The sequence below is a fragment of the Leuresthes tenuis genome, unplaced genomic scaffold (assembly GCF_036924035.1).
Source record: "Leuresthes tenuis unplaced genomic scaffold, fLeuTen1.0.hap1 SCAF_17, whole genome shotgun sequence".
Classification (NCBI taxonomy): Eukaryota; Metazoa; Chordata; class Actinopteri; order Atheriniformes; family Atherinopsidae; genus Leuresthes; species Leuresthes tenuis.
This window is the reverse complement of record NW_027325371.1, coordinates 19,114,676-19,134,548: the sequence shown is the minus strand read 5'-3', so window position 1 is coordinate 19,134,548 and position 19,873 is coordinate 19,114,676. Positions and strand designations below refer to the sequence as shown.

At 44.1% G+C, this 19,873-nt stretch overlaps 2 protein-coding genes across 2 annotated transcripts; both read right to left on the bottom strand.

Moving 5' to 3' along the window:
* Window positions 1-1,934: 1,934 nt before the first annotated feature.
* nol12 (nucleolar protein 12) lies at window positions 1,935-3,766 on the bottom strand. The gene is made up of 6 exons (XM_072368448.1): window positions 3,599-3,766; window positions 3,122-3,227; window positions 2,973-3,021; window positions 2,727-2,872; window positions 2,545-2,636; window positions 1,935-2,426 (listed from the first exon to the last, which is right to left on the bottom strand). Exons 1-6 carry the CDS (start codon window positions 3,706-3,708, stop codon window positions 2,231-2,233), a joined length of 699 nt encoding a protein of 232 aa, XP_072224549.1. The 5' UTR covers window positions 3,709-3,766; the 3' UTR covers window positions 1,935-2,230.
* A 3,082-nt stretch (window positions 3,767-6,848) lies between these two features.
* On the bottom strand, window positions 6,849-19,528 carry srebf2 (sterol regulatory element binding transcription factor 2). The gene is made up of 20 exons (XM_072368996.1): window positions 19,182-19,528; window positions 14,275-14,651; window positions 13,903-14,095; window positions 13,570-13,730; window positions 13,257-13,409; window positions 12,851-13,132; window positions 12,639-12,753; window positions 12,407-12,558; window positions 11,839-12,043; window positions 11,508-11,683; window positions 10,887-11,136; window positions 10,622-10,791; window positions 10,345-10,516; window positions 10,117-10,234; window positions 9,894-10,003; window positions 9,350-9,482; window positions 8,917-9,088; window positions 8,155-8,331; window positions 7,742-7,853; window positions 6,849-7,499 (listed from the first exon to the last, which is right to left on the bottom strand). Exons 1-20 carry the CDS (start codon window positions 19,270-19,272, stop codon window positions 7,282-7,284), a joined length of 3,537 nt encoding a protein of 1,178 aa, XP_072225097.1. The 5' UTR covers window positions 19,273-19,528; the 3' UTR covers window positions 6,849-7,281.
* Window positions 19,529-19,873: the final 345 nt, after the last annotated feature.

Genomic DNA, 19,873 nt, shown 5'->3' with positions numbered 1-19,873 from the left:
ATTCCCAAGAGGGCAGTAAGTGATCCAGCTTCATTCATTTATAATAGGAGCCACAGCTGCCAGCCTTCCCCATGATGTTACCTCTTATTTTCTGTCTCTGACCTTCTTCTGTGTTTCAAACATGATCTCACTGGGTTTACATGTTATCTCAACCAAACTAGGAGGTGATTTGTTTGTTCCTTCACAGAAACATACTTTTGGGTCTAATGAGAAAGTGTCATACTTGCGTAGATCACTTTCAAGTTAAAAATGACATCTTGAAACATTGATTTCTGATCCACAAAACAGTGAAAGCCAAGTTGCTTCATTTAGCATCTACGCTCACTGTTTTGCTGCTCTCACCTGCCAGGCTTTCCTCGGGTCCAACTAAACCCAATCAGTCAGTACAGTTTGTACTCTTTGTTTTGCCTCCTAGTTGCTCTGCTCATCTCCCTCTCCCCTCCTTCCTTGCGTCTTTTCTTTCCTACCTTACAGCTGGTGTCTCCTTCTTCCGCCTGGGATTGGATTGGTGTTAGCAGCACTCCTCTGCTTGACCCAATCCCAAACCCAGCCCTAGCGCCAGTTCCAGTTTTATCCCCGGTTTCAGTTTCTGTTTGGAGTTTCTCTTGGGGTGCAACCTCAGTCCTCTCTTGTGCGCTGGTGTGCAGGTGCCTCTGGCGCAGGCAGTCATGGCAGCGGGAGGGGTCAAAGATATTGGGCTGGAACTTGGGGCATGTGGGTTCTTCACCGGAGTGGGACATGGCGAGTCCAGAGGGGCAATCTGCTCGCTCATTGCATCCCAGAGACAACTGAGAAACAGAAGCCCCAGTAATAGGCACGACTTTGAAACAGAATGAAAATATAGCAGTGTGATGTGATGATGCATGTTTCTGTAAAAAATTATCTGCCAAATCAAAGTGTGCAATGATACAATAAAAAATCAAGACCACACTTTTGAATCTGCTCAGAATCTATGTGAAACAGAATACTTCAATTTGTGATTCATACAAGATCTGAAACTACCTAACTGTGAAAACTAAATGAGGACTAATCATACGAGAGCGCAATGAAAGACAATCTAGTCTGAGCTGTCAAAGCTCTCCACAGAGGAACATTACTACAAACCACAAGACGCACGCACCGTAATTCAATAGCTTTTACAAGCATCGCTGCCTCTAACAAGGGAGATATTTGTGTCTTAACCTTTAAAAGTTGTTAGAAAATGTAACAGTGAGAATAATAATTATTTAAAAAAAAATGTTTTTGACGTGTTTGATATACAAAAGCATAGAAAATTTTAAATTACCCGGCAAAAAAGGGGCTCCTGTGGTCAGCTCCGCTTTGAAGATGTCATTTGAAGTTCGAGGATGAAGTACCCATCAGACCCCCATCAGACACATGTCTCATCCTCCCCATGCTCTCTATCCGCCTGGGCTGCCAACACTCGGATCAGTCCCATTGGCTGCTCTGACAATGAGTGAAACTGAAGCGTCTGGGACAACCATGGGGGCTCTCAGTTAACACAACACTGACCCTGAAGAACATCACAGGCCCAGATCCAACATGGAGCCAGTGGCCTTCCGGTTCCGCTATCGAGCGGCTGTATTAAATATCATGGGCTTTAGAAAGCGAAATGAAACGCCCATGCTAGTGGCAGCTGGCAGGCGCTGGCTCAGGTTAATGTAAATAAATAAACACTCGTGAGTTGGGGGTGTTCACATACAATAAAACCACTGGCTGTGCAGTTGGAGGAGCTCTCACAGGAACTGGTTGGCTGTCCCTTAGATCACACGCAGGTAATACTGAACTATAAGGAAACACAGAGCTGAGGGCTGATTTCCTGATGTAGTGCAGAGGATGTTGACAACAGCATCAGGTTTCCTATTTAACAATAGAACACTGAGGAACTAAATTCCAAACAGAGCACACTGACAAGACTCCAAAATGAGACCATAACCAAATCTAACAATTTCCTTTAATCAAAATGTATGTATTTACAGTGACATCTGTGTAATAGTAACAGGAGAACACTACAAAAACATTTGAGCATAATATTTCAAGAGGAGGAAACTTTGGAAAGTATTGACAGAAGGTAATCAAAAGTTCAGACAATCGAACTCCCACATCATCTTCATTTTGTGAACTTCTCAGCAAACAAAACACCCTGCTCAGACACAGAGCCATAAATACTCCGCACAAAAAGTCAAGTGTCTTAAAGAAGCTGAACCTCATCAGGTTCCTAAAGACACACTCAGTCCTGATGATGAATTTTCTTCCCGGTCCGTCGGCGTCTCAGAGACTTGCCGGTCTTCCCGCCTTTGTGTTTCCTCTCCGTGACACCGGGTCTGTTGTCTGACGGACGGCCTCGTCCGCCTCTGCCTTCCTGCTTCCCTTTCCTCTTCCGCTTGCACGTGTAAGTGTTGAGCGCCGCCGTGAGGGTGCGGATCCTGCAGGAGGAGAGAGAGAGAGAGAGAGAGAGAGAAAAAAAATAATAAATCAAGCTGGACTGAGAGGGAAACACAAGTAACTCCCACAAAGACATAACCTACATGTTAAACAGCTTACTTTTTGTTGACGATTGGGTTCCCGGCTTTCTTCGGCATCGTATGCGTTTTCTCTTCTCCCCTCTTGTTTTCTTCGTCATTGTCCCCTTCAGCCTTAAAATCAGAGATACTCTGCGTTAATGTCATCACTTTAATCATAAACATTTCTTTTGCAGCCTGTTTTAAACAGACTGCAGCGTTTACCTGATTTTCCGCAGATCCAAGCAGGTGAGCCCTCGAGAGGTCAAGATCACTGATTGTTGTAACGGTGACCGTGTGGTTCGGGTGATCATACTGCATAGACTCCGTTTTACTGGTCACCAACTCTTCCAGATCATCCTCAGCATCCGCTGTGAGATGGGTACCAAAAGGGAGGAATTTATACGTACAGATTCTTAAGTCTAAAGTCATAAAAAAAAAAAGACGAGCAACAGACTTGTCTGAACTCACCGAGAGCTTCCTCCCTCTCCTGCAGCATCTTCACATACTCCTTATGCCGCTGAAAAGAGGGCAAAAGTTAACTGCACATCTGTTCCTTACACAAAACACACGTTTCGGTCTGTGTCAACCCACAGCAAGTTTGACATCTTTACACGTACCTCTTCTCTGACTCTTTTCTGCTCTTCCTTAATTTTCTTCCTCATCTCCTCCACTGCTGCTTTCCTCCTTTCCACCTTCCGTTTATGGAAACCGGTCAGATAGTCTCTGACAAGTGAGAGGAAAAAGAAACGCATTCAAAGCAGTCACTTATGCCTATGCCTGCAGGTTAGTATGGCAAACACGAATGAATAATTATCCGGTTAACTAAGCCTTTCTAATTAAGTAGAGTTCTAAGCTCTTACAATTCAAACTTGCATCTTTTTAAATAAAATAATAATTTAAGACATGTCACTTGAACTTTTATTGAAAAGCAAATCCTGCGTAAAACACGTACACACACTACTGACGCCATACTTTCACATAGCGGATGGTTTAAAAAAATATTAGAATATACCTGTAAGGACTAATGCTAGGATGCTAGCTAAACGCTGTAGCAAGTTACAACCCAGCTCATCAATAACGTCGGGGACACTTACTGTCTGTCTTTGTCATCAAACGTTACGACGCATTTATTTTCTCTTCTCTTAGATCCTGGCTTGAATTTTGCGTTTTTGGGCGCATTCTTATGGTTTTTTGTGTTCTTCATAGCGTACACGTGAGTTTGCTTACAGTTTACTTCCGGCCTAATTTAAAGCGCACGTCCTTTAACCTTGTCCGATAAGAAACACGTTGGCCTGACGTGTTCCGCTAAATCCACCCGCCTCCAATTATGATTTTTAATTTCAAAACACACAAACACAATGTTGAATTTATAAGACAGTCGAGTGTATAAAGGACTTCTATCCATGGCTAGTTAGGTTAGGCGTTTAAGGACACCAGAACTTGTTGGGATATAAAACTTTTAAAAACTGGTGAAATAGGCATTTGAAGCGTATTTATATGTTTCGACGTCTTTTTAAGCGTCAATTGAAGGAGAAGCAAGGCTGAGAAATCGGGGAAATGGACTGGATAGCAATCAAAAGTAACGTAGATTTTCCTCAGAAAATACGAACTTACTGAAACTTATTTTCAGGTATAAGGGTCGTGTTTTTGACATGGTAGTGAACTCCAGTCACCCAAATACATGCCCTCAAACACAGAAACAAAAAGCTATTTTTCTACATGCCCCCTTTAAAATTATTTGACAAACCAGGTGTGGGGCAAATTATTGTCTAAATGAACAAAACTTAATAAATCACTCTTTTTTTGCAGTTGCACTGGCTTTTAATCAAAACTCGATTGTATAACAGTAACAGAGGCTGATTACAGTTTCTGTAATCATGCTGTAAACCTGTAATTTGCACCTGAGCTGCTTAATTTGTGGAGCGCAACCATTTCTGGCCCAATATAGTGTTCTGTTTTTTCATGATAAGGTGCAATGTTTTCAGCTTTTTAGTATGAAGCAATTCAGACGTATTTAGAGAGCCTTTTACTTAACTTCCCATACCATGTAGTTAGTAACTAAACCAGCCCTGTACCATCCATTTTCAACAGCCTATCAGGTCACCTTCACATATCCACAGGACTGAAAATGTTACCGTGCAAAATTAGGTCTACAGTCATTAGTTCAGACTCGTAATTTAAATAGTCTCTCTTAGTGATCCCATCACCCTGACTTTCCTCTCCATCCTGAAGAATGGACTCACTTTGTGTCAAAGAATGTCACCCAGCTCCGTGAAGCGTCTCATTTGAACCACACAGCGCTTGGAAAAGAAACTCAATGAATTTCTCATCTCCATCATTATCTCATCGACACCGATGTGAGAGTCATGAACTATAACATCATCCCCTTCTTCAGTTTTAGTCACTGAACTTCCTCACACGTCTATACAAACGCATCATTTAGGCCAAACACTGATGAGTTGTTTTATTAGAAAACAATGAAAGGAAAACACAAGTTCAAACAATAAAACACTTCGAGGGGAATAGATAAAAAAAAAAAAAAAGTAACAATTACAGCAACAAGAAAAACTGGGCCTTGGCAGAGGCTGCTGAAGTATTGCAAAAAGCATTTGTACTTCCACTAACCAGGGAAGCTAAACTTAAATTGACATCAGTATTTGCAGCACTGCTTAGATGGATGCTGAAGAATTTGGAATTGCCTTAAATGTACATCCTAAAACTTAAAAAATGACACCATCTGCTTTAAAGGAGAGCTAAATGCTTAAACGAGGGATTTACACTTTAATGTAAAAATAAAAACATCTTCCCATTTAAGATTCCCCTCCAACAGGTTCTGACCCGATTTCGCATATACCAACAATAACACGACTGCAAAAAAAAGCATTTATATTATATAACCATTAAATAAGATATTTCAGAGCAAAGAAACAGGAATGACAAAAGTGCTGTGTCACGTGTAAGACCAGAATTACAAATAAAAAGCTAATTAGACAAAGATCTCACAAAGATACAGCTCATCCATTATTCCAACTCATTCAAACATAAGAAAATATCTTTTTTTTTTTTCTTTTTTCTTTACTACATAAACATCAAGGCCATTTTGCTTGAGATCTTTACAATCATAGGTAAACATCACTTCCAGGAAAATACCCTTCATTCTGTGCACGCACTCTTTCAGTCGTCAGCAAAAAGAGTCGACAACCCATTGTTTGGGGGATCCAATGCACTGAGGGGGCTGAATAATTCTGCAGGCGCCTGGACGCTGTGTCGCGATGTGCCAGCAAACACCTTTTGAGTTTCAGACAGCCGCTGCTTGAGGCTTGAACAGCGGCTTGCACGGACAGACGCTGAAGGGCAACCGCCTGCTTGTTGACTGTCACTAATGCAACCGACCGCAGCGGCTGGTCACGGACATTTGTGAAGCCCTCATGCAAGCCTACAGCAAGCGAGTGTTTGAAAATAAAAGAGTGTTTGGTGGAGGATGACTTGAAGGTTCAGACAGTTGACCTAGCACGTGAAAGTGCTCTTCTGGATGTCTCAAGCAGTGGCAAACAAATCTCCAACTTCTCTACTTCTGTTTATCTACTTCTGTACAATTTATATACAATCACATATGTAATATGCATTTGTTTGCCTGTGTGTAGACGGGCATTTGCAAACATCTTGGCCCCTGGCTGCTTCCCTCTCTTATTTAGATATTTACGATATCTAACCATTTCGCTGCTCTTTTTAGGACATTAAGGAGCTTGCCAGCAGCGTCTCTGTTATCTTTGCAGTTCCCGCAGCCGCAAGTAAACTTCCCGGTCTTGTGCTAACGAATCCCACAGTCAACGTAACGCAGGTCAGCAAGATTTCATTAGAAGGGCACTGAAATAAACCGAGGCGTCACTTCAAATGACTCAAAATTCAGGGTAATTGATGTGGTGCTTAAGTTTACTATTTTGCTCCACAGTACAATGACGACAGTGTAGTGTTTGAGGTAGACAAGAAGACACACTACGCAGCACTGCACAGTCATAAACAAGCCTCTCTGTGTGTATCCTACAGGCCAGCCCAGGTCTGAGCTCGCCTGTCTACTCTGGCAAACGGCGGCCCTTGAATTAAGCCTCGCAAATTAAATGAAACAATCAACTGTTATTGTAGCACCCGCACTGCTGTTTGCCAATAATGACTGTGCAGGGTTGGTCCTTTAGCTAGTCAATAAACTGCAGCGTTGCATTAATTTAAAACTGCTGTTAGATAATGGTCCCTTTTTCCACTTTTTGGGACCGTTAGCATTGGTCTCGGGGAGCTGTTTGGATGTTTGTCCAGATACATGATGAAGCAGAAACTACTGAGCCTGGGTTTTTAAACTTAGCAGAGTGGTGGATCTTGGGCAGTCGAAGAATCCATACAATTTCTGTGTGGATTTGAATCAAATTCTTTTTTTTTTTTTAAACTGTGAAAACGATTCTTGTTCTTGGTGGAAGAATGAGCTTTTCAGGTGCCCCTCTTGTTTGGAAATGGGTCAGGTAGTACCACTGCTGGTCAGAGGACAGGGTGACGGAGCTAGCACAGTGCAACTATGCATTAAACCAGTCGATGTATAGCTACCAAATGTGTCAGCAATCTGCAGATAAATGTAGCCACTTGTGTGTTGGTGTACATGCTGCAGTCCCTATGTGTCTGTCCTTTGATAAGTATGGATAACTGACTGTTATACTATATAAGTAGCCTGGTTAACATCACCGTGAGTATGATAACAAATTAAACGAGGCCATTGTTTCATTGTGTGAGTTCAGGAAGCAGCAATGGTGGTGCCCCCACTGAGGCGCAGAAGGATCTGCTGACAGTCCTGCAGGGACCGACGGTCTCCCACCCGCTCGAGAGTTCGTTTGGCTTCGGCCAGCAGACGGGCTCGGTGGCCTGGGGGGGTTAGCAGGGGCATGGGAAGGTGGCGGCAGGCGAGCAGGATCGCATGAGCTCTCTCCCTCTCACCTAGAACACACTCACCCTCTGACAGCATGACAGGAAAGGAAGGAAAAAGAGCAGCACAAGTGTCAATACTCTTAACGTATGTTTCAGTTGGGGTTTTCAATCAGCTTTTAAACGTATACGTTAAGAGCTAAGAATCACCACAGAGGAACTGATCCTAGACCAGCAGTGAAGCTGAAATGTTGTGTGCGTGGATGTGATTCTGTTAGGATTCTCATGTCTGTGCTTGTAATTAATGAGCAAATGAGATGAAGCCTTCAAACCTGCGGAGAATGAGCTGTGTGCTCTGCGTCGCAGGTTGTGCTCCAGCAGCTGGTGTGTCCTTGTTGGGCTGGCTCCAGCCATCAGCCGCACTGTGGTCTCATGAAGGAACACCTGAGGCAAACCAAACGCAAACGAGCCACATTGATTGGGTTTATGGAGTGCGAACAGCGACATACTTGCATGCTTATTGTGAGTGCACAGAGGGCTCAGAAACACTTATCTATTGGAGCAATTTCTTACCATTCGTATAAAACTTTTTCTAGCTTTACAAGTACAGATCAAATCCAGATTTTCAATTATTTAGCTAAAAGGTGAACATTGGAAGCTGATCCTAATGATCAGTTTGGGCTCTTGTAACTAAGATAGAATAATAATAAAAGAAAGATGATACATTTTGTCAAGCCTTATGTACCTTGTGTTGTGCCTGTCTGTAACACTGTGTGAGCTTCCTGAGAGCGCTGAGGTCCCTTTGGAAACCAGCCAGCTGGGATCCGGGAGTAGGGCCGGGTTCTCCGTTACTGCTGCTTCCTCGCTGCCATAAACTAGTCCTCAAGGTCAGCAGGAGATCACAGACCAGGACCTCAACCCCCTTTTGAAGATGAAAAAAAAAACAACAACCAAAAAAGGTTAATGGAGATGGAGATGCTTTCTATATTTCCAAATAAAAAAAAAATTAATTTTATACTGTGGCTGATTTAAATTTTGGAGAAATGGAATTGGTACCCAGATTGTGACTCTGATCTGACCACCACCACCACCACAACAACAACCCATCCCAACACACATGCCAGAAATGAAAGAATTGCCAACTCCGAACTGCTACTGATGTGCACCGCTAATTATCATAAGTGGTGGGGTGTGTAGCGGGTGCGTGCAGATTGGGGAGGCCTCTGTGTTGCACTGCAGACACATTGCACTCGGCTTCAGGATAATGCAATGCAACTACAATGCACCACAGCCACCTCCTGCCACCCACACTGCGCTCACACACAGCCCCACACCAACCTGTCCTGACCCTCTACGAACATGCAGTGTGTGATCAGAGAAGAAGCAATAATTTGATGCTAAATAGCCCCTATAAGGTTACCTTCTGCCCACAAACCAAGTGCAAATCTTAAAGGAAGTAGAGCCAGCGTTAGGAGAGATGTTAATGAATTATCTGTCTCCACCCTACCTTGTTGAGCCAGTTTCCAGACTGGGTGAGTGGCACAGAGATGCTGGAGCGCAGGTAGCTGCTAGCTCTGTCACAGTGAGACAGGCAGGCTACCACCCCTTCTCCTTTCAGAGGGGACAGGCTCATCTGAACCACCTTACAAAGAAGAAGCACAGCCTTCGGCAGAGAGTGGCTGAAACAGAGAGGGGAACTGTGACAATTTGGCACTTGAATACCTGGGAGGACAATTATGTACCTGCAGCTTTGTGCAGCTCAAATCCGCACCAGGCTAACTTAGTCTGAGCTTAATCTGGAATAAAGAACGAATGAAACATATTTCCTTTGTTTTTTTTTTTCTTCTGTGCTATAAGAGAGAGACCAATGATGCGTGGGCGGGTGCTTTTTTTTACCCATATGCAGACAAATATATTGTAATTTGTTTTATTGCACCTACTCGAGAATGTGCAGAGCCCTCGGCATTCGCTCTGCTTCTGCCAAGAGTAATCTCACTGCCACATCATCACCCTGCAGCCAATGAACAGCAGCCTTCAGGACAAGAGCCCACCAACGACTCACTGGGTCACCCACTGGCAAGAAGAAAAAGGAGGGAAATTACAGATAAAGAATAAATTAAATGCACACACAAGCTCAGACAGCTTTTGTGGACTATGTGTGTTGATATGAAATGCTCTGATGAAGCATGGTTCAGAGGGACACCAAGAACATAGTAAGACCATCATCTTATTATCATTTGTCTTATGGATTGTCATTATGTTAATAAATACAGAAAGTTGCTTATTGCCACAAATCAATGACTGCAAGTGTTTTCTGTGACAATCCAACAAAAAGCTAAACTGACTATCACCGCCAGAGGAGTGCCGATTCACACAGGCTGATGAAAAAAGGTGCAGTTAGCATCAGGTCAAAGACGTAAACGGTGTTTGTGATCCATGCTTCCTTCTAAACGGGCACGGCAGCTTCTTCTCATCTATTCTTACCAGGAATGGTGGTGTGATTGGGAGGAGTAGAGAAAGGAGGAGGCGGAGAAGGAGAGTCCTCTGTGCAGCTGTTCAACAATTCCAGAAACTCCAGGGCGCTGGAGAACTCCCTGTAAGAGTGACAGAGCAGAACAAAAGGTAGATAAGACAATACAAGATAAAAGTCATTTAGTGACGAGCCTGGCTTTGTGATCTCTAATGATTGTTGCCATCCCTGCCGTACCCAAAGTCAGTCTTGCGACTGCTTGCATCAGAGTCGCTCTGTGGCTGGATGAGGGTGTGAACGGCTCTCTCCAAAAGCTTCCTGCAGAAACAACGGTGCAGCTGAGCAATGGGGTCAGCTGGAGATAGATGAAGAGGGAAAACAGAGAGGAAAGGTGAATAACACAACACACATTATTAAATGAATGACTAAATCAGGAACAAAAAGAAAAAAAAACACCAAACAAACCTGGATCTCTCTGAGAAGTGTAGACCCCATCGGTGCTCTCTGACTTCACCGACCAATCACAGCTCAGGAAGAACTGCCTGCCCAATGGGGTGAAGAGCCAGCGCAGGCAGTCGGGGATTGGCTTGCTCTCTGACTGATTGGCCACAGTCTCTGCACAACCCAGAAGGTAACCCTGGCAGACAAACACAGCAGAAAGGATGCTAATGATGGAAACACAGAGCGGCTGGATTTCTTCACAGCACCATAACAGTGATGATGGACAAGCAAAGACACCTACAGGGAGACAAGAGAGATGGTGGCCCAGGACTGAGCGCAGGGCTGTTGCTGCAGTGACATACATCTGAGCCAGCTGAGCCGGGGGCATTTTGCCTTGGGCGCTCTCACTGAGGTTAACAGCACTGAGAGACAGAGACAAAGCCCACAAGCTGCTGCGCTGAGGCAGCTTTCCTACAGAGACAGACAAAAGAGACGTTCCATCACTTTCTTCAGATATTTTCATCATTACCCGAATATAATTTCATGCTTAGAATCAATCCACTGACCTGTGAGCTGGAGTTGGCTCAGCCGGTGGTAAACCAGTGCTGCGTCTTTTGCACTAGTCCTCGCCTCCTCTCCTTCATGCTTTCCTCTAACCTGGTGGACCAGCCAGCCCAGAGGGGTTGGACGGTGCAGAAAGTACCGAATCAGATTCCAGGAAAGTGAGCAGATCAAGTCCAGATTGGTCGAGGGAAGAGCTCTTGTTAAGACAGACAGGCAAGTCTCCAAGCTGGCCATTGCTGCTGTGTAATCTCCCTGCAGGACAGAGACAGGAGAAACAGTGAGCTACTTGGTATTCAGTACAGAGTGACAGAGGAGAAAAGGGGAGGGGGGGGGGGGGGGGGTCAGGACTCCGATATGAAAATGCTAAAAATTAAACCACACAGGAACCACATGAGCTAAACTGAGACATTAAAGCTATGAGAATAAAAGCAGAACTGTGTGAGGTGCTCCTCAATAATTTAGGTGAATTCAACCCCAACCCAAAAAAAAAAAAAAGGTATCATCTTTCCCACCACATTAAATGCTACTTCACTCTTTTTTTAAAAGCTCCCTTCACAGAAACGCAGAAAAAAATATTTGGGGTTTGTATAATACCTTTTAAAACTTAGCCGATCTGTACTCACCCTGTTGAGATGCAGATCCGCTTGCTTGCGGTGCCTCCAGAATGACACAGAGTTTGGCGAGTGAAGGGGTGTGACGGGCTCCCACAGGTATAGCACCCTCACACAGCCCCACACCGCTCCCACTCCACTCAGCACCCACACCATCACCCATGGCAACAGGCACCGCAGCCAAGATGCTAGAGGAGGAGGAGAAATTCAACATGAAGAAAGGGCTCAACTCACCTGAATATCCTTCAGAGCTCCTGGTTCGTCCAAATTCAGTCAAGACAGAGTCTTTTATTTTAATTTCAGGCATGAAGCTTTATCAAATAGTGGTGTAAGATCTGCTCACCAAAGTCCTGTGTGTGAGTTGGAAACCAGACAAGTGTTCTAGATGGGACGTGGCCTGTAGATAGGTTGGGGCTCCCCGAGGACTCCGAGCCCAACAAAGAGGGCAGCGGGTTTAGGGACAGGCAGAAGAAAGTCAGGGCACACAGAAGCAGTCGGGAACGATCCATCACTCCAACCGAGGAGGGAGAATCAGGCTCACTCTTCACCTAAAAGATGTTGAGAGATTAGAAAAAAAAACCCTTCTCCAATGGATAATTAAACCTTGTGAGCCAACAGAAACGAGGAGTACGATGGAACTGATGATAGAAGACAAATGAAAAGGTCCCCAGAAATGCTTCTTGTGATTCAGAAAAAAAGAAAGAAAGAAACTGTGTGTTTATGGGGGGGATCAAAGTCTAGCAAATAAAGGGACGTACGAAAAGGTCAATGGAAAGCAGATGTCAACAACATCCATGTAAGCATTCTGACTGCCCAAAGGGCGGCACAAATGTTCTTGATTGAGGGTTGTCATGTTTGTTAGCCACTGCAGTGGGGTGCCGCATGCATAATCCTGTTATAATGTGTATTACCGGATCATGATCCAATAAGGGGCTGCCTGGCTCAGAGTCAACACAGTAAGGAGAGAACTGGTGAGGGGAGCTTGCACCAGATTCTGAGGCTGGAGGGGACATCATCACTACTTCCTGTTTGAGGTCCACATCCTCAGTGAGTGTCCCTGGCTCTGGAATAAAAAGAATCTCTTACTGTAATCTCAAGTGGCTATAAATCTGCATACGGCTTTGAATAATGAGAAAAACTTACTGTTCTTCTGGTTGGACATCTTGAGGGCCAGGTTCTCCTGCCGTAGTTTGTGGTTGACCTGTTGCAGGTACTTTATGTAGTCAATGGCCTTTCTTAGCACCCCTGATTTATGCATCTAGGATGAAAATACATGAAGAATACATGGGTGAGGCGCCCACATCTATTAAAGTCACGGGTGAAATCAGAGAACTCATAGTGTTTTACTATCCTACCTTCGCATCAGTGCCCATAACCAGGTCTCTGAGCTCCACGATCTTATCATTGATGGATGACCTGTATCTCTTCTCGATGATGTTGTGGGTCGTCCTCCTTTCGCCCTCCTTCACCACTACTCCTGGCCCTAAGCCTCCTACTGACATCTGGCACTGCTCCATGCTCGATCTGACTCCGCTAGTGCAGTTGGAGGAGCCTTGCTGGAGTTGTTTGATAGGCAGTTTGTCTCCTCCTCCCATCACAACAGGAACAGTGGTCAGAATGTTGCTGCCCATCAGTGTCTGGGGACAGAAATCAGAAGCGGTACGCTCACTTCAAGGTGTTAGGACTAGGACTTTTTAGGCAGCAACGTTACCATCGAGGTCCTAATGATCTTTTTTTTTTTATTTGATCCTCGCTGCATACCGGGACTTGTAAAGCTGTGTTCTGTATGGGTGTGGTCAGGGTGGTGATGCCTGTGGGGCTCTGCATGGTGGACAACACCTGTGTCCCATCTGGCTTGAGTGTTGTGAGAACCAGAGAGTCCGTCTTCAGAATCTGAGGCTGCTGGACCAGAACCTAACCACACAAAACATTTGCGTAAATATTATCTGTTTGCTGACAGGCTTTTCCTAATCATAAAACTATATCCACTCATTATCCCTTTAGTTTTCCTCATTTTGACACATTGTCTGGTAGCTATTCCTCTAATGCTGCTTACAAAAGACAGGCCACTTACAGGGACTTGCTGCATCTGCTGCTGCACAGTGTGGACAGCAGTAGGCGCTGTGGAGAGAGTCTGGATGGTTTGACCTGTTGGGGTCAGAACACGCTGGTGCTGAATGGTGACTGGCTGGAGCTGAGATGAAGTCATGATGCTTTGTACTTGTGGCTGGAGGACTGGACAAATACGAAACAAAATTATGGATGACTTTTAAATGACATAGATTCTAAAAACAACTGCACTGCTGTAAAAACATAAAATAAATAAAACCCAATGGACTGGATGATAAATTCTATTTGGATTCACTTAAATATATGGACAAACTGTTCTGTCCTTTTCTGCAGTCACCTTGGAAACCAGAAGCATGATTCTGATGACAGATGACAGGGTTCTGGATGAAGCGTGACTGTCCGCCACTGGAGGCAATCATCACAGTTTGGGCCGCCTGCGTCTGGATGGGCAAGGCCGTCTGGCTGTGGGTCTGAACCAGGGTGTGGACTGGGAAGCTTTGAGTCTGCATGGGGACCCCCTGGGTGTGCATCTATATTCAAATAAAACAAAATGTTTAATTCGTTGTTTTTGAAAATGACAGTTTATTCTGACACATGCACGAATGTTTAAAGAGATGTTGCAGCAGACAGTGATGCAAATAATAAAATTGACAGCAGCCTAACTTTCAATGTGCACCACAACACAGCGTGGGTTCTGAATAGCCAATACCTGAATGGTTTGCTGGACTGGCTGTTGGGGCTGAGGCTGGATGGGCTGGATCAACTGAGGCCGTGGTTGAAGAAGCGGCGGGCTGCGGGTCACATGCTGCTGCACTGTGGGGGTGGTGATAGGGGAGGGTGTCTGGATGGGAGTGAGGGGAGGAGTGAGGGGTACAGACTGGGGGGACAGAGTCTGAGAGGGGGAGAGGCTCGCACTGGAAACCTGGTAGACAACAGTGTTTGAGGTCTGGGGAGTCTGAGGGGTCTGGATGGCTGGTTGTGGGTTGGAGCTGGCAGAACCACTTTGTAAAGAGCCTGCTGGGGTCATTTGGTCCTCAAACAAGTCTGGGAAGTCCCCCACCTGGTTGCTGACAAACTGGAGCATCTCTGAGGTGATGGAAAAGCAAGAGGACATCAAAGTTGAGATCAACACATCTCAATAAACTCACAGATAAGAATGGTGCATCCTCAACTGTATTTCAATTCAATAATTTAAGACCGATTTCACTTTCAAACACAGCGTAACTTAGCAACCGATTCACATATTGTAACATAAACGAATGCCTGATGGTGATTATTTGATTGCCTTTGAGCTCAGTCCGACCTAATAAGAGGTGACAAAGTTGCCCCAGAGCATGCGTGCCTGACATGTCTGAATACTACTTACTGCTAACAGATAAGAGTAGAGCCTCTCATAGAATTTCATGGCATGGCCTTGAAGAGGCACATATAGATGGACGTAGCTACTGTTCAGCTCATAAAGTAATAAAAAGTAGCCTTCAAAAAGACAGCCTTGAAAAATGTGTAATAATTCTGATGACCCTCACAGGCAATGACAGATAGATTGATGTCATTATAATTATAACAAATACACCCATAAAAAACCCCAACTAACAGCACTTAGCATTTACTGGGTCCTAAAAGGGATCCAGCAATAATTTCTGTTTTCATTTCAAGTGTCTTTATGGCAAAGAGGTGCTGCATGAGCTGTTATGGTTTGACAATACTATCATGTATATTCAGTGGAGGGTTCATTTGCCCCATCCAGCAAAATCTGAAGGAGACTCATTAGACACAAGGATTAATGTTTTTAGGGAAATAAATGGACCAAGTAGGACCATTTACATCAGTTTGTTTGAGTTATACAGAGGGTACTGCTTCTCAGATATTCAAGATTAAAGAATCTGGAGTTTGCACATATATTTCTTCCAAGCTCTAAGCCAGGTCTCAAGCCTTTGGTTCAATGCTATGAAAATACATCCTTTGTCTTCCAGCACACTTTGGAACTATAAGACTTTGGCCAGCAGCCTCGGAGAGTTCACGTAGTTGAAGATTCTCCGACCGATCAACATCACAGATAGAGCGAATGGCCTCAGCTGTCAGGGTCACTATCCTGTAGCCTTGAACTTAGCCCTGCTGTAAGACAGCGAGACCAGACGAGGCAAGAGACAAAGAGCACATTCATGGTCCGTCTGCGGATGGTATTACATCAACAAACACATCCCTACCACTGAATGTCATACACATGACGGGGCCGAAGCTGCCCTGCGTGCTAACCGTTTAGTTTTCTTTGAGTTGAACACCAACTGGATTCTTTATGCTCCATGTTATTTTTTCCATCTGTGAACTGGAATTCTGAAGTAAACTGAAATGTTTCACACTTGATACTAATCCTTGTTTCATAACGGGCATCTTCTTTTTTTCTGCATTTCAACAGCAGGTTACAGTCATGTGAAAATGACAGCTCACTTTCTTTCAATTCTTAGACTTATCAGGATATTAAAAACATTTGTTCCTTCCCAGGTCTTAAAATGAGGTAACTACAACCTCAGATGAACAACAAGAAGTAGACAGTGAAAAAGACCATTCACAAGAGGATAACGTTCAAGACAGTTGCCAATCTTCCCTGGAGAGGAAGTCCCAACAAATTCATCTCAAGGTCAGCGCAATGCTCAGAGAAATTTCAAAAAGAGATACATCTCAGACCCTACAAGGCCTAAGTTTCCTTGTTAAATGTCAACGTTCATAATAGTACAGTTAGAAAAAGACAGAAGAAGAAGTGTGATTGGTTTCCAAGGGTTGCAAGAGAATGTCTCTTCTCTCTAAAAAGAACGTGGCAGCACAGCTTGGGTTTGCAAAGTTACATCAGAACAAACCGCTGGACTTCTGGAACAATGTGCTTTGAACAGATGAGGCCAAAGAGCAGATGTTTGGTCATACCGCACAGTAGCATGTGTGGTGAAAACCAAACACAGCATTTCAGCAAAAACACCTCATGAAGCACGGTGGTGGAGGTATGGTGATTTGGGCTTGTTTTACAGCCAAATGACCTGGACACCTTGCAGTCATTGAGTCGATCACGAACTTCTCCGTACACCAAAGTATTCTAGAGTCAAATATGAAGCCATCTGTCTGCCGGCTAAAACTTGGCTGAAAGTGGGTCATGAAACGGGAAACTTATGCCAAGCACATCAGAAAAGGCCAGACCTAAACCTGATGAAAATGCTGTGCTGGGAACTTAAAGCTGCTTTCACATAGTATGGAGTTTGCGCTGCACTCGCTGCTGGGTCGCGCAGAGTAGGAAAGAAGGATGCACACACATATCGCGTCCCAGCTCAGTGACAACTGCGAGCCAAAAGATATCCAGGAAGTTGCCAGCTTTTCCTGACATGCATGCAGGACGTACTTCTCAGAGGAAAGCGTTGGCATTGCTGTTTTGAAGTAAGAGATGTGCAGCGGCAAAGAGGGCCGTGGGTTCAAAATGTCACTCACAACAAGACAGGAATTTGGAGAGTCCGAGCTCATCTCGGTGCTGCAAATGAACAACAACTCAAAAACTGCTTCCTGGGAGCAAATTTATCAGCCTGTTGGGGAGAGTTGCACTAAGGCTCACAAAAACAAGAACCAACTTCAGGCAGCAGACCACTCGATAGAATGTCAGGCAACATATCTGAAGGGGTGAATGGCTGACATCTACCAGGATTTCTATGATTGGACGCTTTGATGCGTCTTCAAACATAAACAAATGTCTGCACACCTCAACAAACCCACGCAACGCTGTTCGGACTCCGCCATAATAACGTGACAGACTGATAGCATAATACAGAAAAGCTGTATAAACTGTATGCTTTATGGAGAGACACTGGTCCACCTCCACAGAGGGCAGATTGTGAGTGGCAGACAGTACAAAGCAACTCTGAGCCCCCAAAGCTTCAGACAAGCTGACAAAAAGAGTAAATCCATCAAATGGGGAAAAGTTTTCAAAGCAGCTGAGAGCAAAGAAAACAAGTTATATAACCAGAGCTGCAGTTGCTAAGTGTATGGTTTGGGGAATTGGGACACTCTATATGAGTATATGGTCAACAACAAGAAATGCACACAGTTAGCCTGGAAAACCATCACTTAGATCATTTTAAATAAAAAAAAATTGAAAATATTTAATCAATGAAACTCTAAATTCTCTTCCAAATTGTCCAAAGGCAGTTCTTACAATTTCTGTCACTGAAACAAATTTTTCTGCAGCTGGAAATGCTTTCCAACAGGAAAACGGTATCTATTCATCAAGCGTGGGCCAGACGGGGACAGAGTAAAGCTGGACTGTCTGTGCTGCAGCTCGCCTGTGAATTCATCAGCTGTTTTTTTTCTCTTTCAGACAATCTGTACATTCCTCGCTTTTGACCCAATGATTAATTGGGATTACACAACCGAGGCTGGTGTGCTGTCTGCTTATCCCGTCCAGTGGCCGCATTTGAAAGGAAAATTAGCAGGCATTCTTTCTGAGATGTATTCTGTAGATGGGGTATCTCCTATGCTGGTGTTACATCATTCTGTACACCACAGCTCTATGAAATTCAAATCAAAACCCATCATGGCCAGTATGGGAGGAGAAAGTGTTCTACACAGAGACACACGCTTCCATTCACCATTCTGGTGTGGTGACTTTGGATTTGGTAAAATTTCACATTAATGGGAATCTGGTGACTCTGTGCTGACCTGTGTTCAATCATTCGCTGTGTGCCAAACTTCTTTTTGATACATGTGAGATTTGATGAGGGTGCTTTTAGATTGCTGGGGAAAGGCTTGGAGAACTGGATATTGGCTCACACATGTTGTTGTTGTTGCAGAACATACTTCTTAACAGAAGAAAGGGAAACACATATATATATAGCTGTCTCCGAGCTGCAACAAGCATACTAAACACCACAATGACATTTCAGAAAACTTTTTTCATTTTGTTTTGTTCTTTTTCCCGATTTATTTTTCTTATGAGCAACTCAGGGACACGAAAAGAAAATATGAATGTAGAAGACATGAAGCGAACATAGCAGTTTGATCTGATGGCTTTTGCCTTCCAGTAATAAGACGGTGACACAGTATGAGGGAGCTGCGCTCTGATGTCACCCTTCTCTGCCTACAGCTTCCTGATGAACCAAAACTTCACAGAAATCCACCTTTGGTTCAGGGAAAACAACAAATAACGTCAATCGATTCCCTTTGTTTCCCCACTACATTAAATACAGATTATAATGATGATAATAATAATAGTTAGAAAAAAGAAATCTCAGCCTATAAGGTCATCCATATGTTAAAAAGGATGTACTGAAAGGAGCCTCGCGGCTCCAAGCTCTCACAAATAGCGAGTTGATGCGCGAGTTTGTATGCAAATCAAGCCGAGGGGACAAGTAAAAATATGAGAAATAACTTGTGACAGCAAAGTAAGACGAACTGTAAGAGTAAATATATATTTACAAGTACTAGCCACGGTTTCTGAATATGAAAGCTCAACACATTTTAATATAAAACTTAAAGCTGAGCAACCTCCGGAGGGACGCCCCGAGGAGTTGTGACACAGAGTGGAAACAGGCCAACATTAAGACGACAACAACAACAACACCAGGCAGTAACACGCGTACTCACCGTCAATGTCTCCTAAAGTGAACTCGTCTCCTAATTCCGTTAAAGTCGTGTCCATGTTCTCCATGGTGGAGATGTACTCTCCGGTGTCCATCCTGTCTGTCAGCGGCTCGCCTCTCCGGCTGTCACCGGAGGGTCGCAGGAGAAAAGACACAAGAACCGCTGGCTCCTCTCAGACGTTCTGCAACGTACGTATCTGATAAGGAAATGCGTCCTTTATCAAACCAGTCGCAATAGGACACTAAAGCCTCAAGGGAGGCACACTTTTACACCGATTAAATCATTCAAAGCGATTTACATCTGAAGCGACGCCATCTTGTTTTACGCTAATTACGTCATTCACAAACAGACTCTGTGGCTCCAAAGGTGATCCAATTGGCTAAAACCTGGCTGTACTTGTCATGAGACCAGTCATTGTCGTCCAATGACAAGGTCGTATTTACTGTGGTCTGATAGTACGTCAAGCATCAGAAGCTTCTGTGTCATTTGAATAAACCGCGCCCCCTATCTTCATAAAAAGAGCCTCACGAGGCCAAACTAACACCTTTGTGGTAATGATGGTAATAAATAGATGCCATGAAGTCCGTGATGCAGGCATGTTATTTCAAATAATTTAAAAGCTGTTATGAAACACTGATGACACTTCAATGAGTATAGTACCGTAAAGAAATGAACCTCTCAAGACATACATGTTT

Excerpts from the sequence above, each read along its gene's own strand:
- nol12 (XM_072368448.1), bottom strand. The coding sequence starts at position 3,708 with ATGAAGAACACAAAAAACCATAAGAATGCGCCCAAAAACGCAAAATTC. Across the intron at positions 2,873-2,972 it reads GGAGAGGGAGGAAGCTCTCG|CGGATGCTGAGGATGATCTG; the intron begins GTGAGTTCAGAC and ends CCCATCTCACAG. Across the intron at positions 2,427-2,544 it reads AACCCAATCGTCAACAAAAA|GATCCGCACCCTCACGGCGG; the intron begins GTAAGCTGTTTA and ends CTCCTCCTGCAG.
- srebf2 (XM_072368996.1), bottom strand. The coding sequence starts at position 19,272 with ATGGACACCGGAGAGTACATCTCCACCATGGAGAACATGGACACGACT. Across the intron at positions 12,559-12,638 it reads GATGTCCAACCAGAAGAACA|AGCCAGGGACACTCACTGAG; the intron begins GTAAGTTTTTCT and ends TTTTTATTCCAG. Across the intron at positions 10,004-10,116 it reads AGTCGCAAGACTGACTTTGG|GGAGTTCTCCAGCGCCCTGG; the intron begins GTACGGCAGGGA and ends TCACTCTTACAG.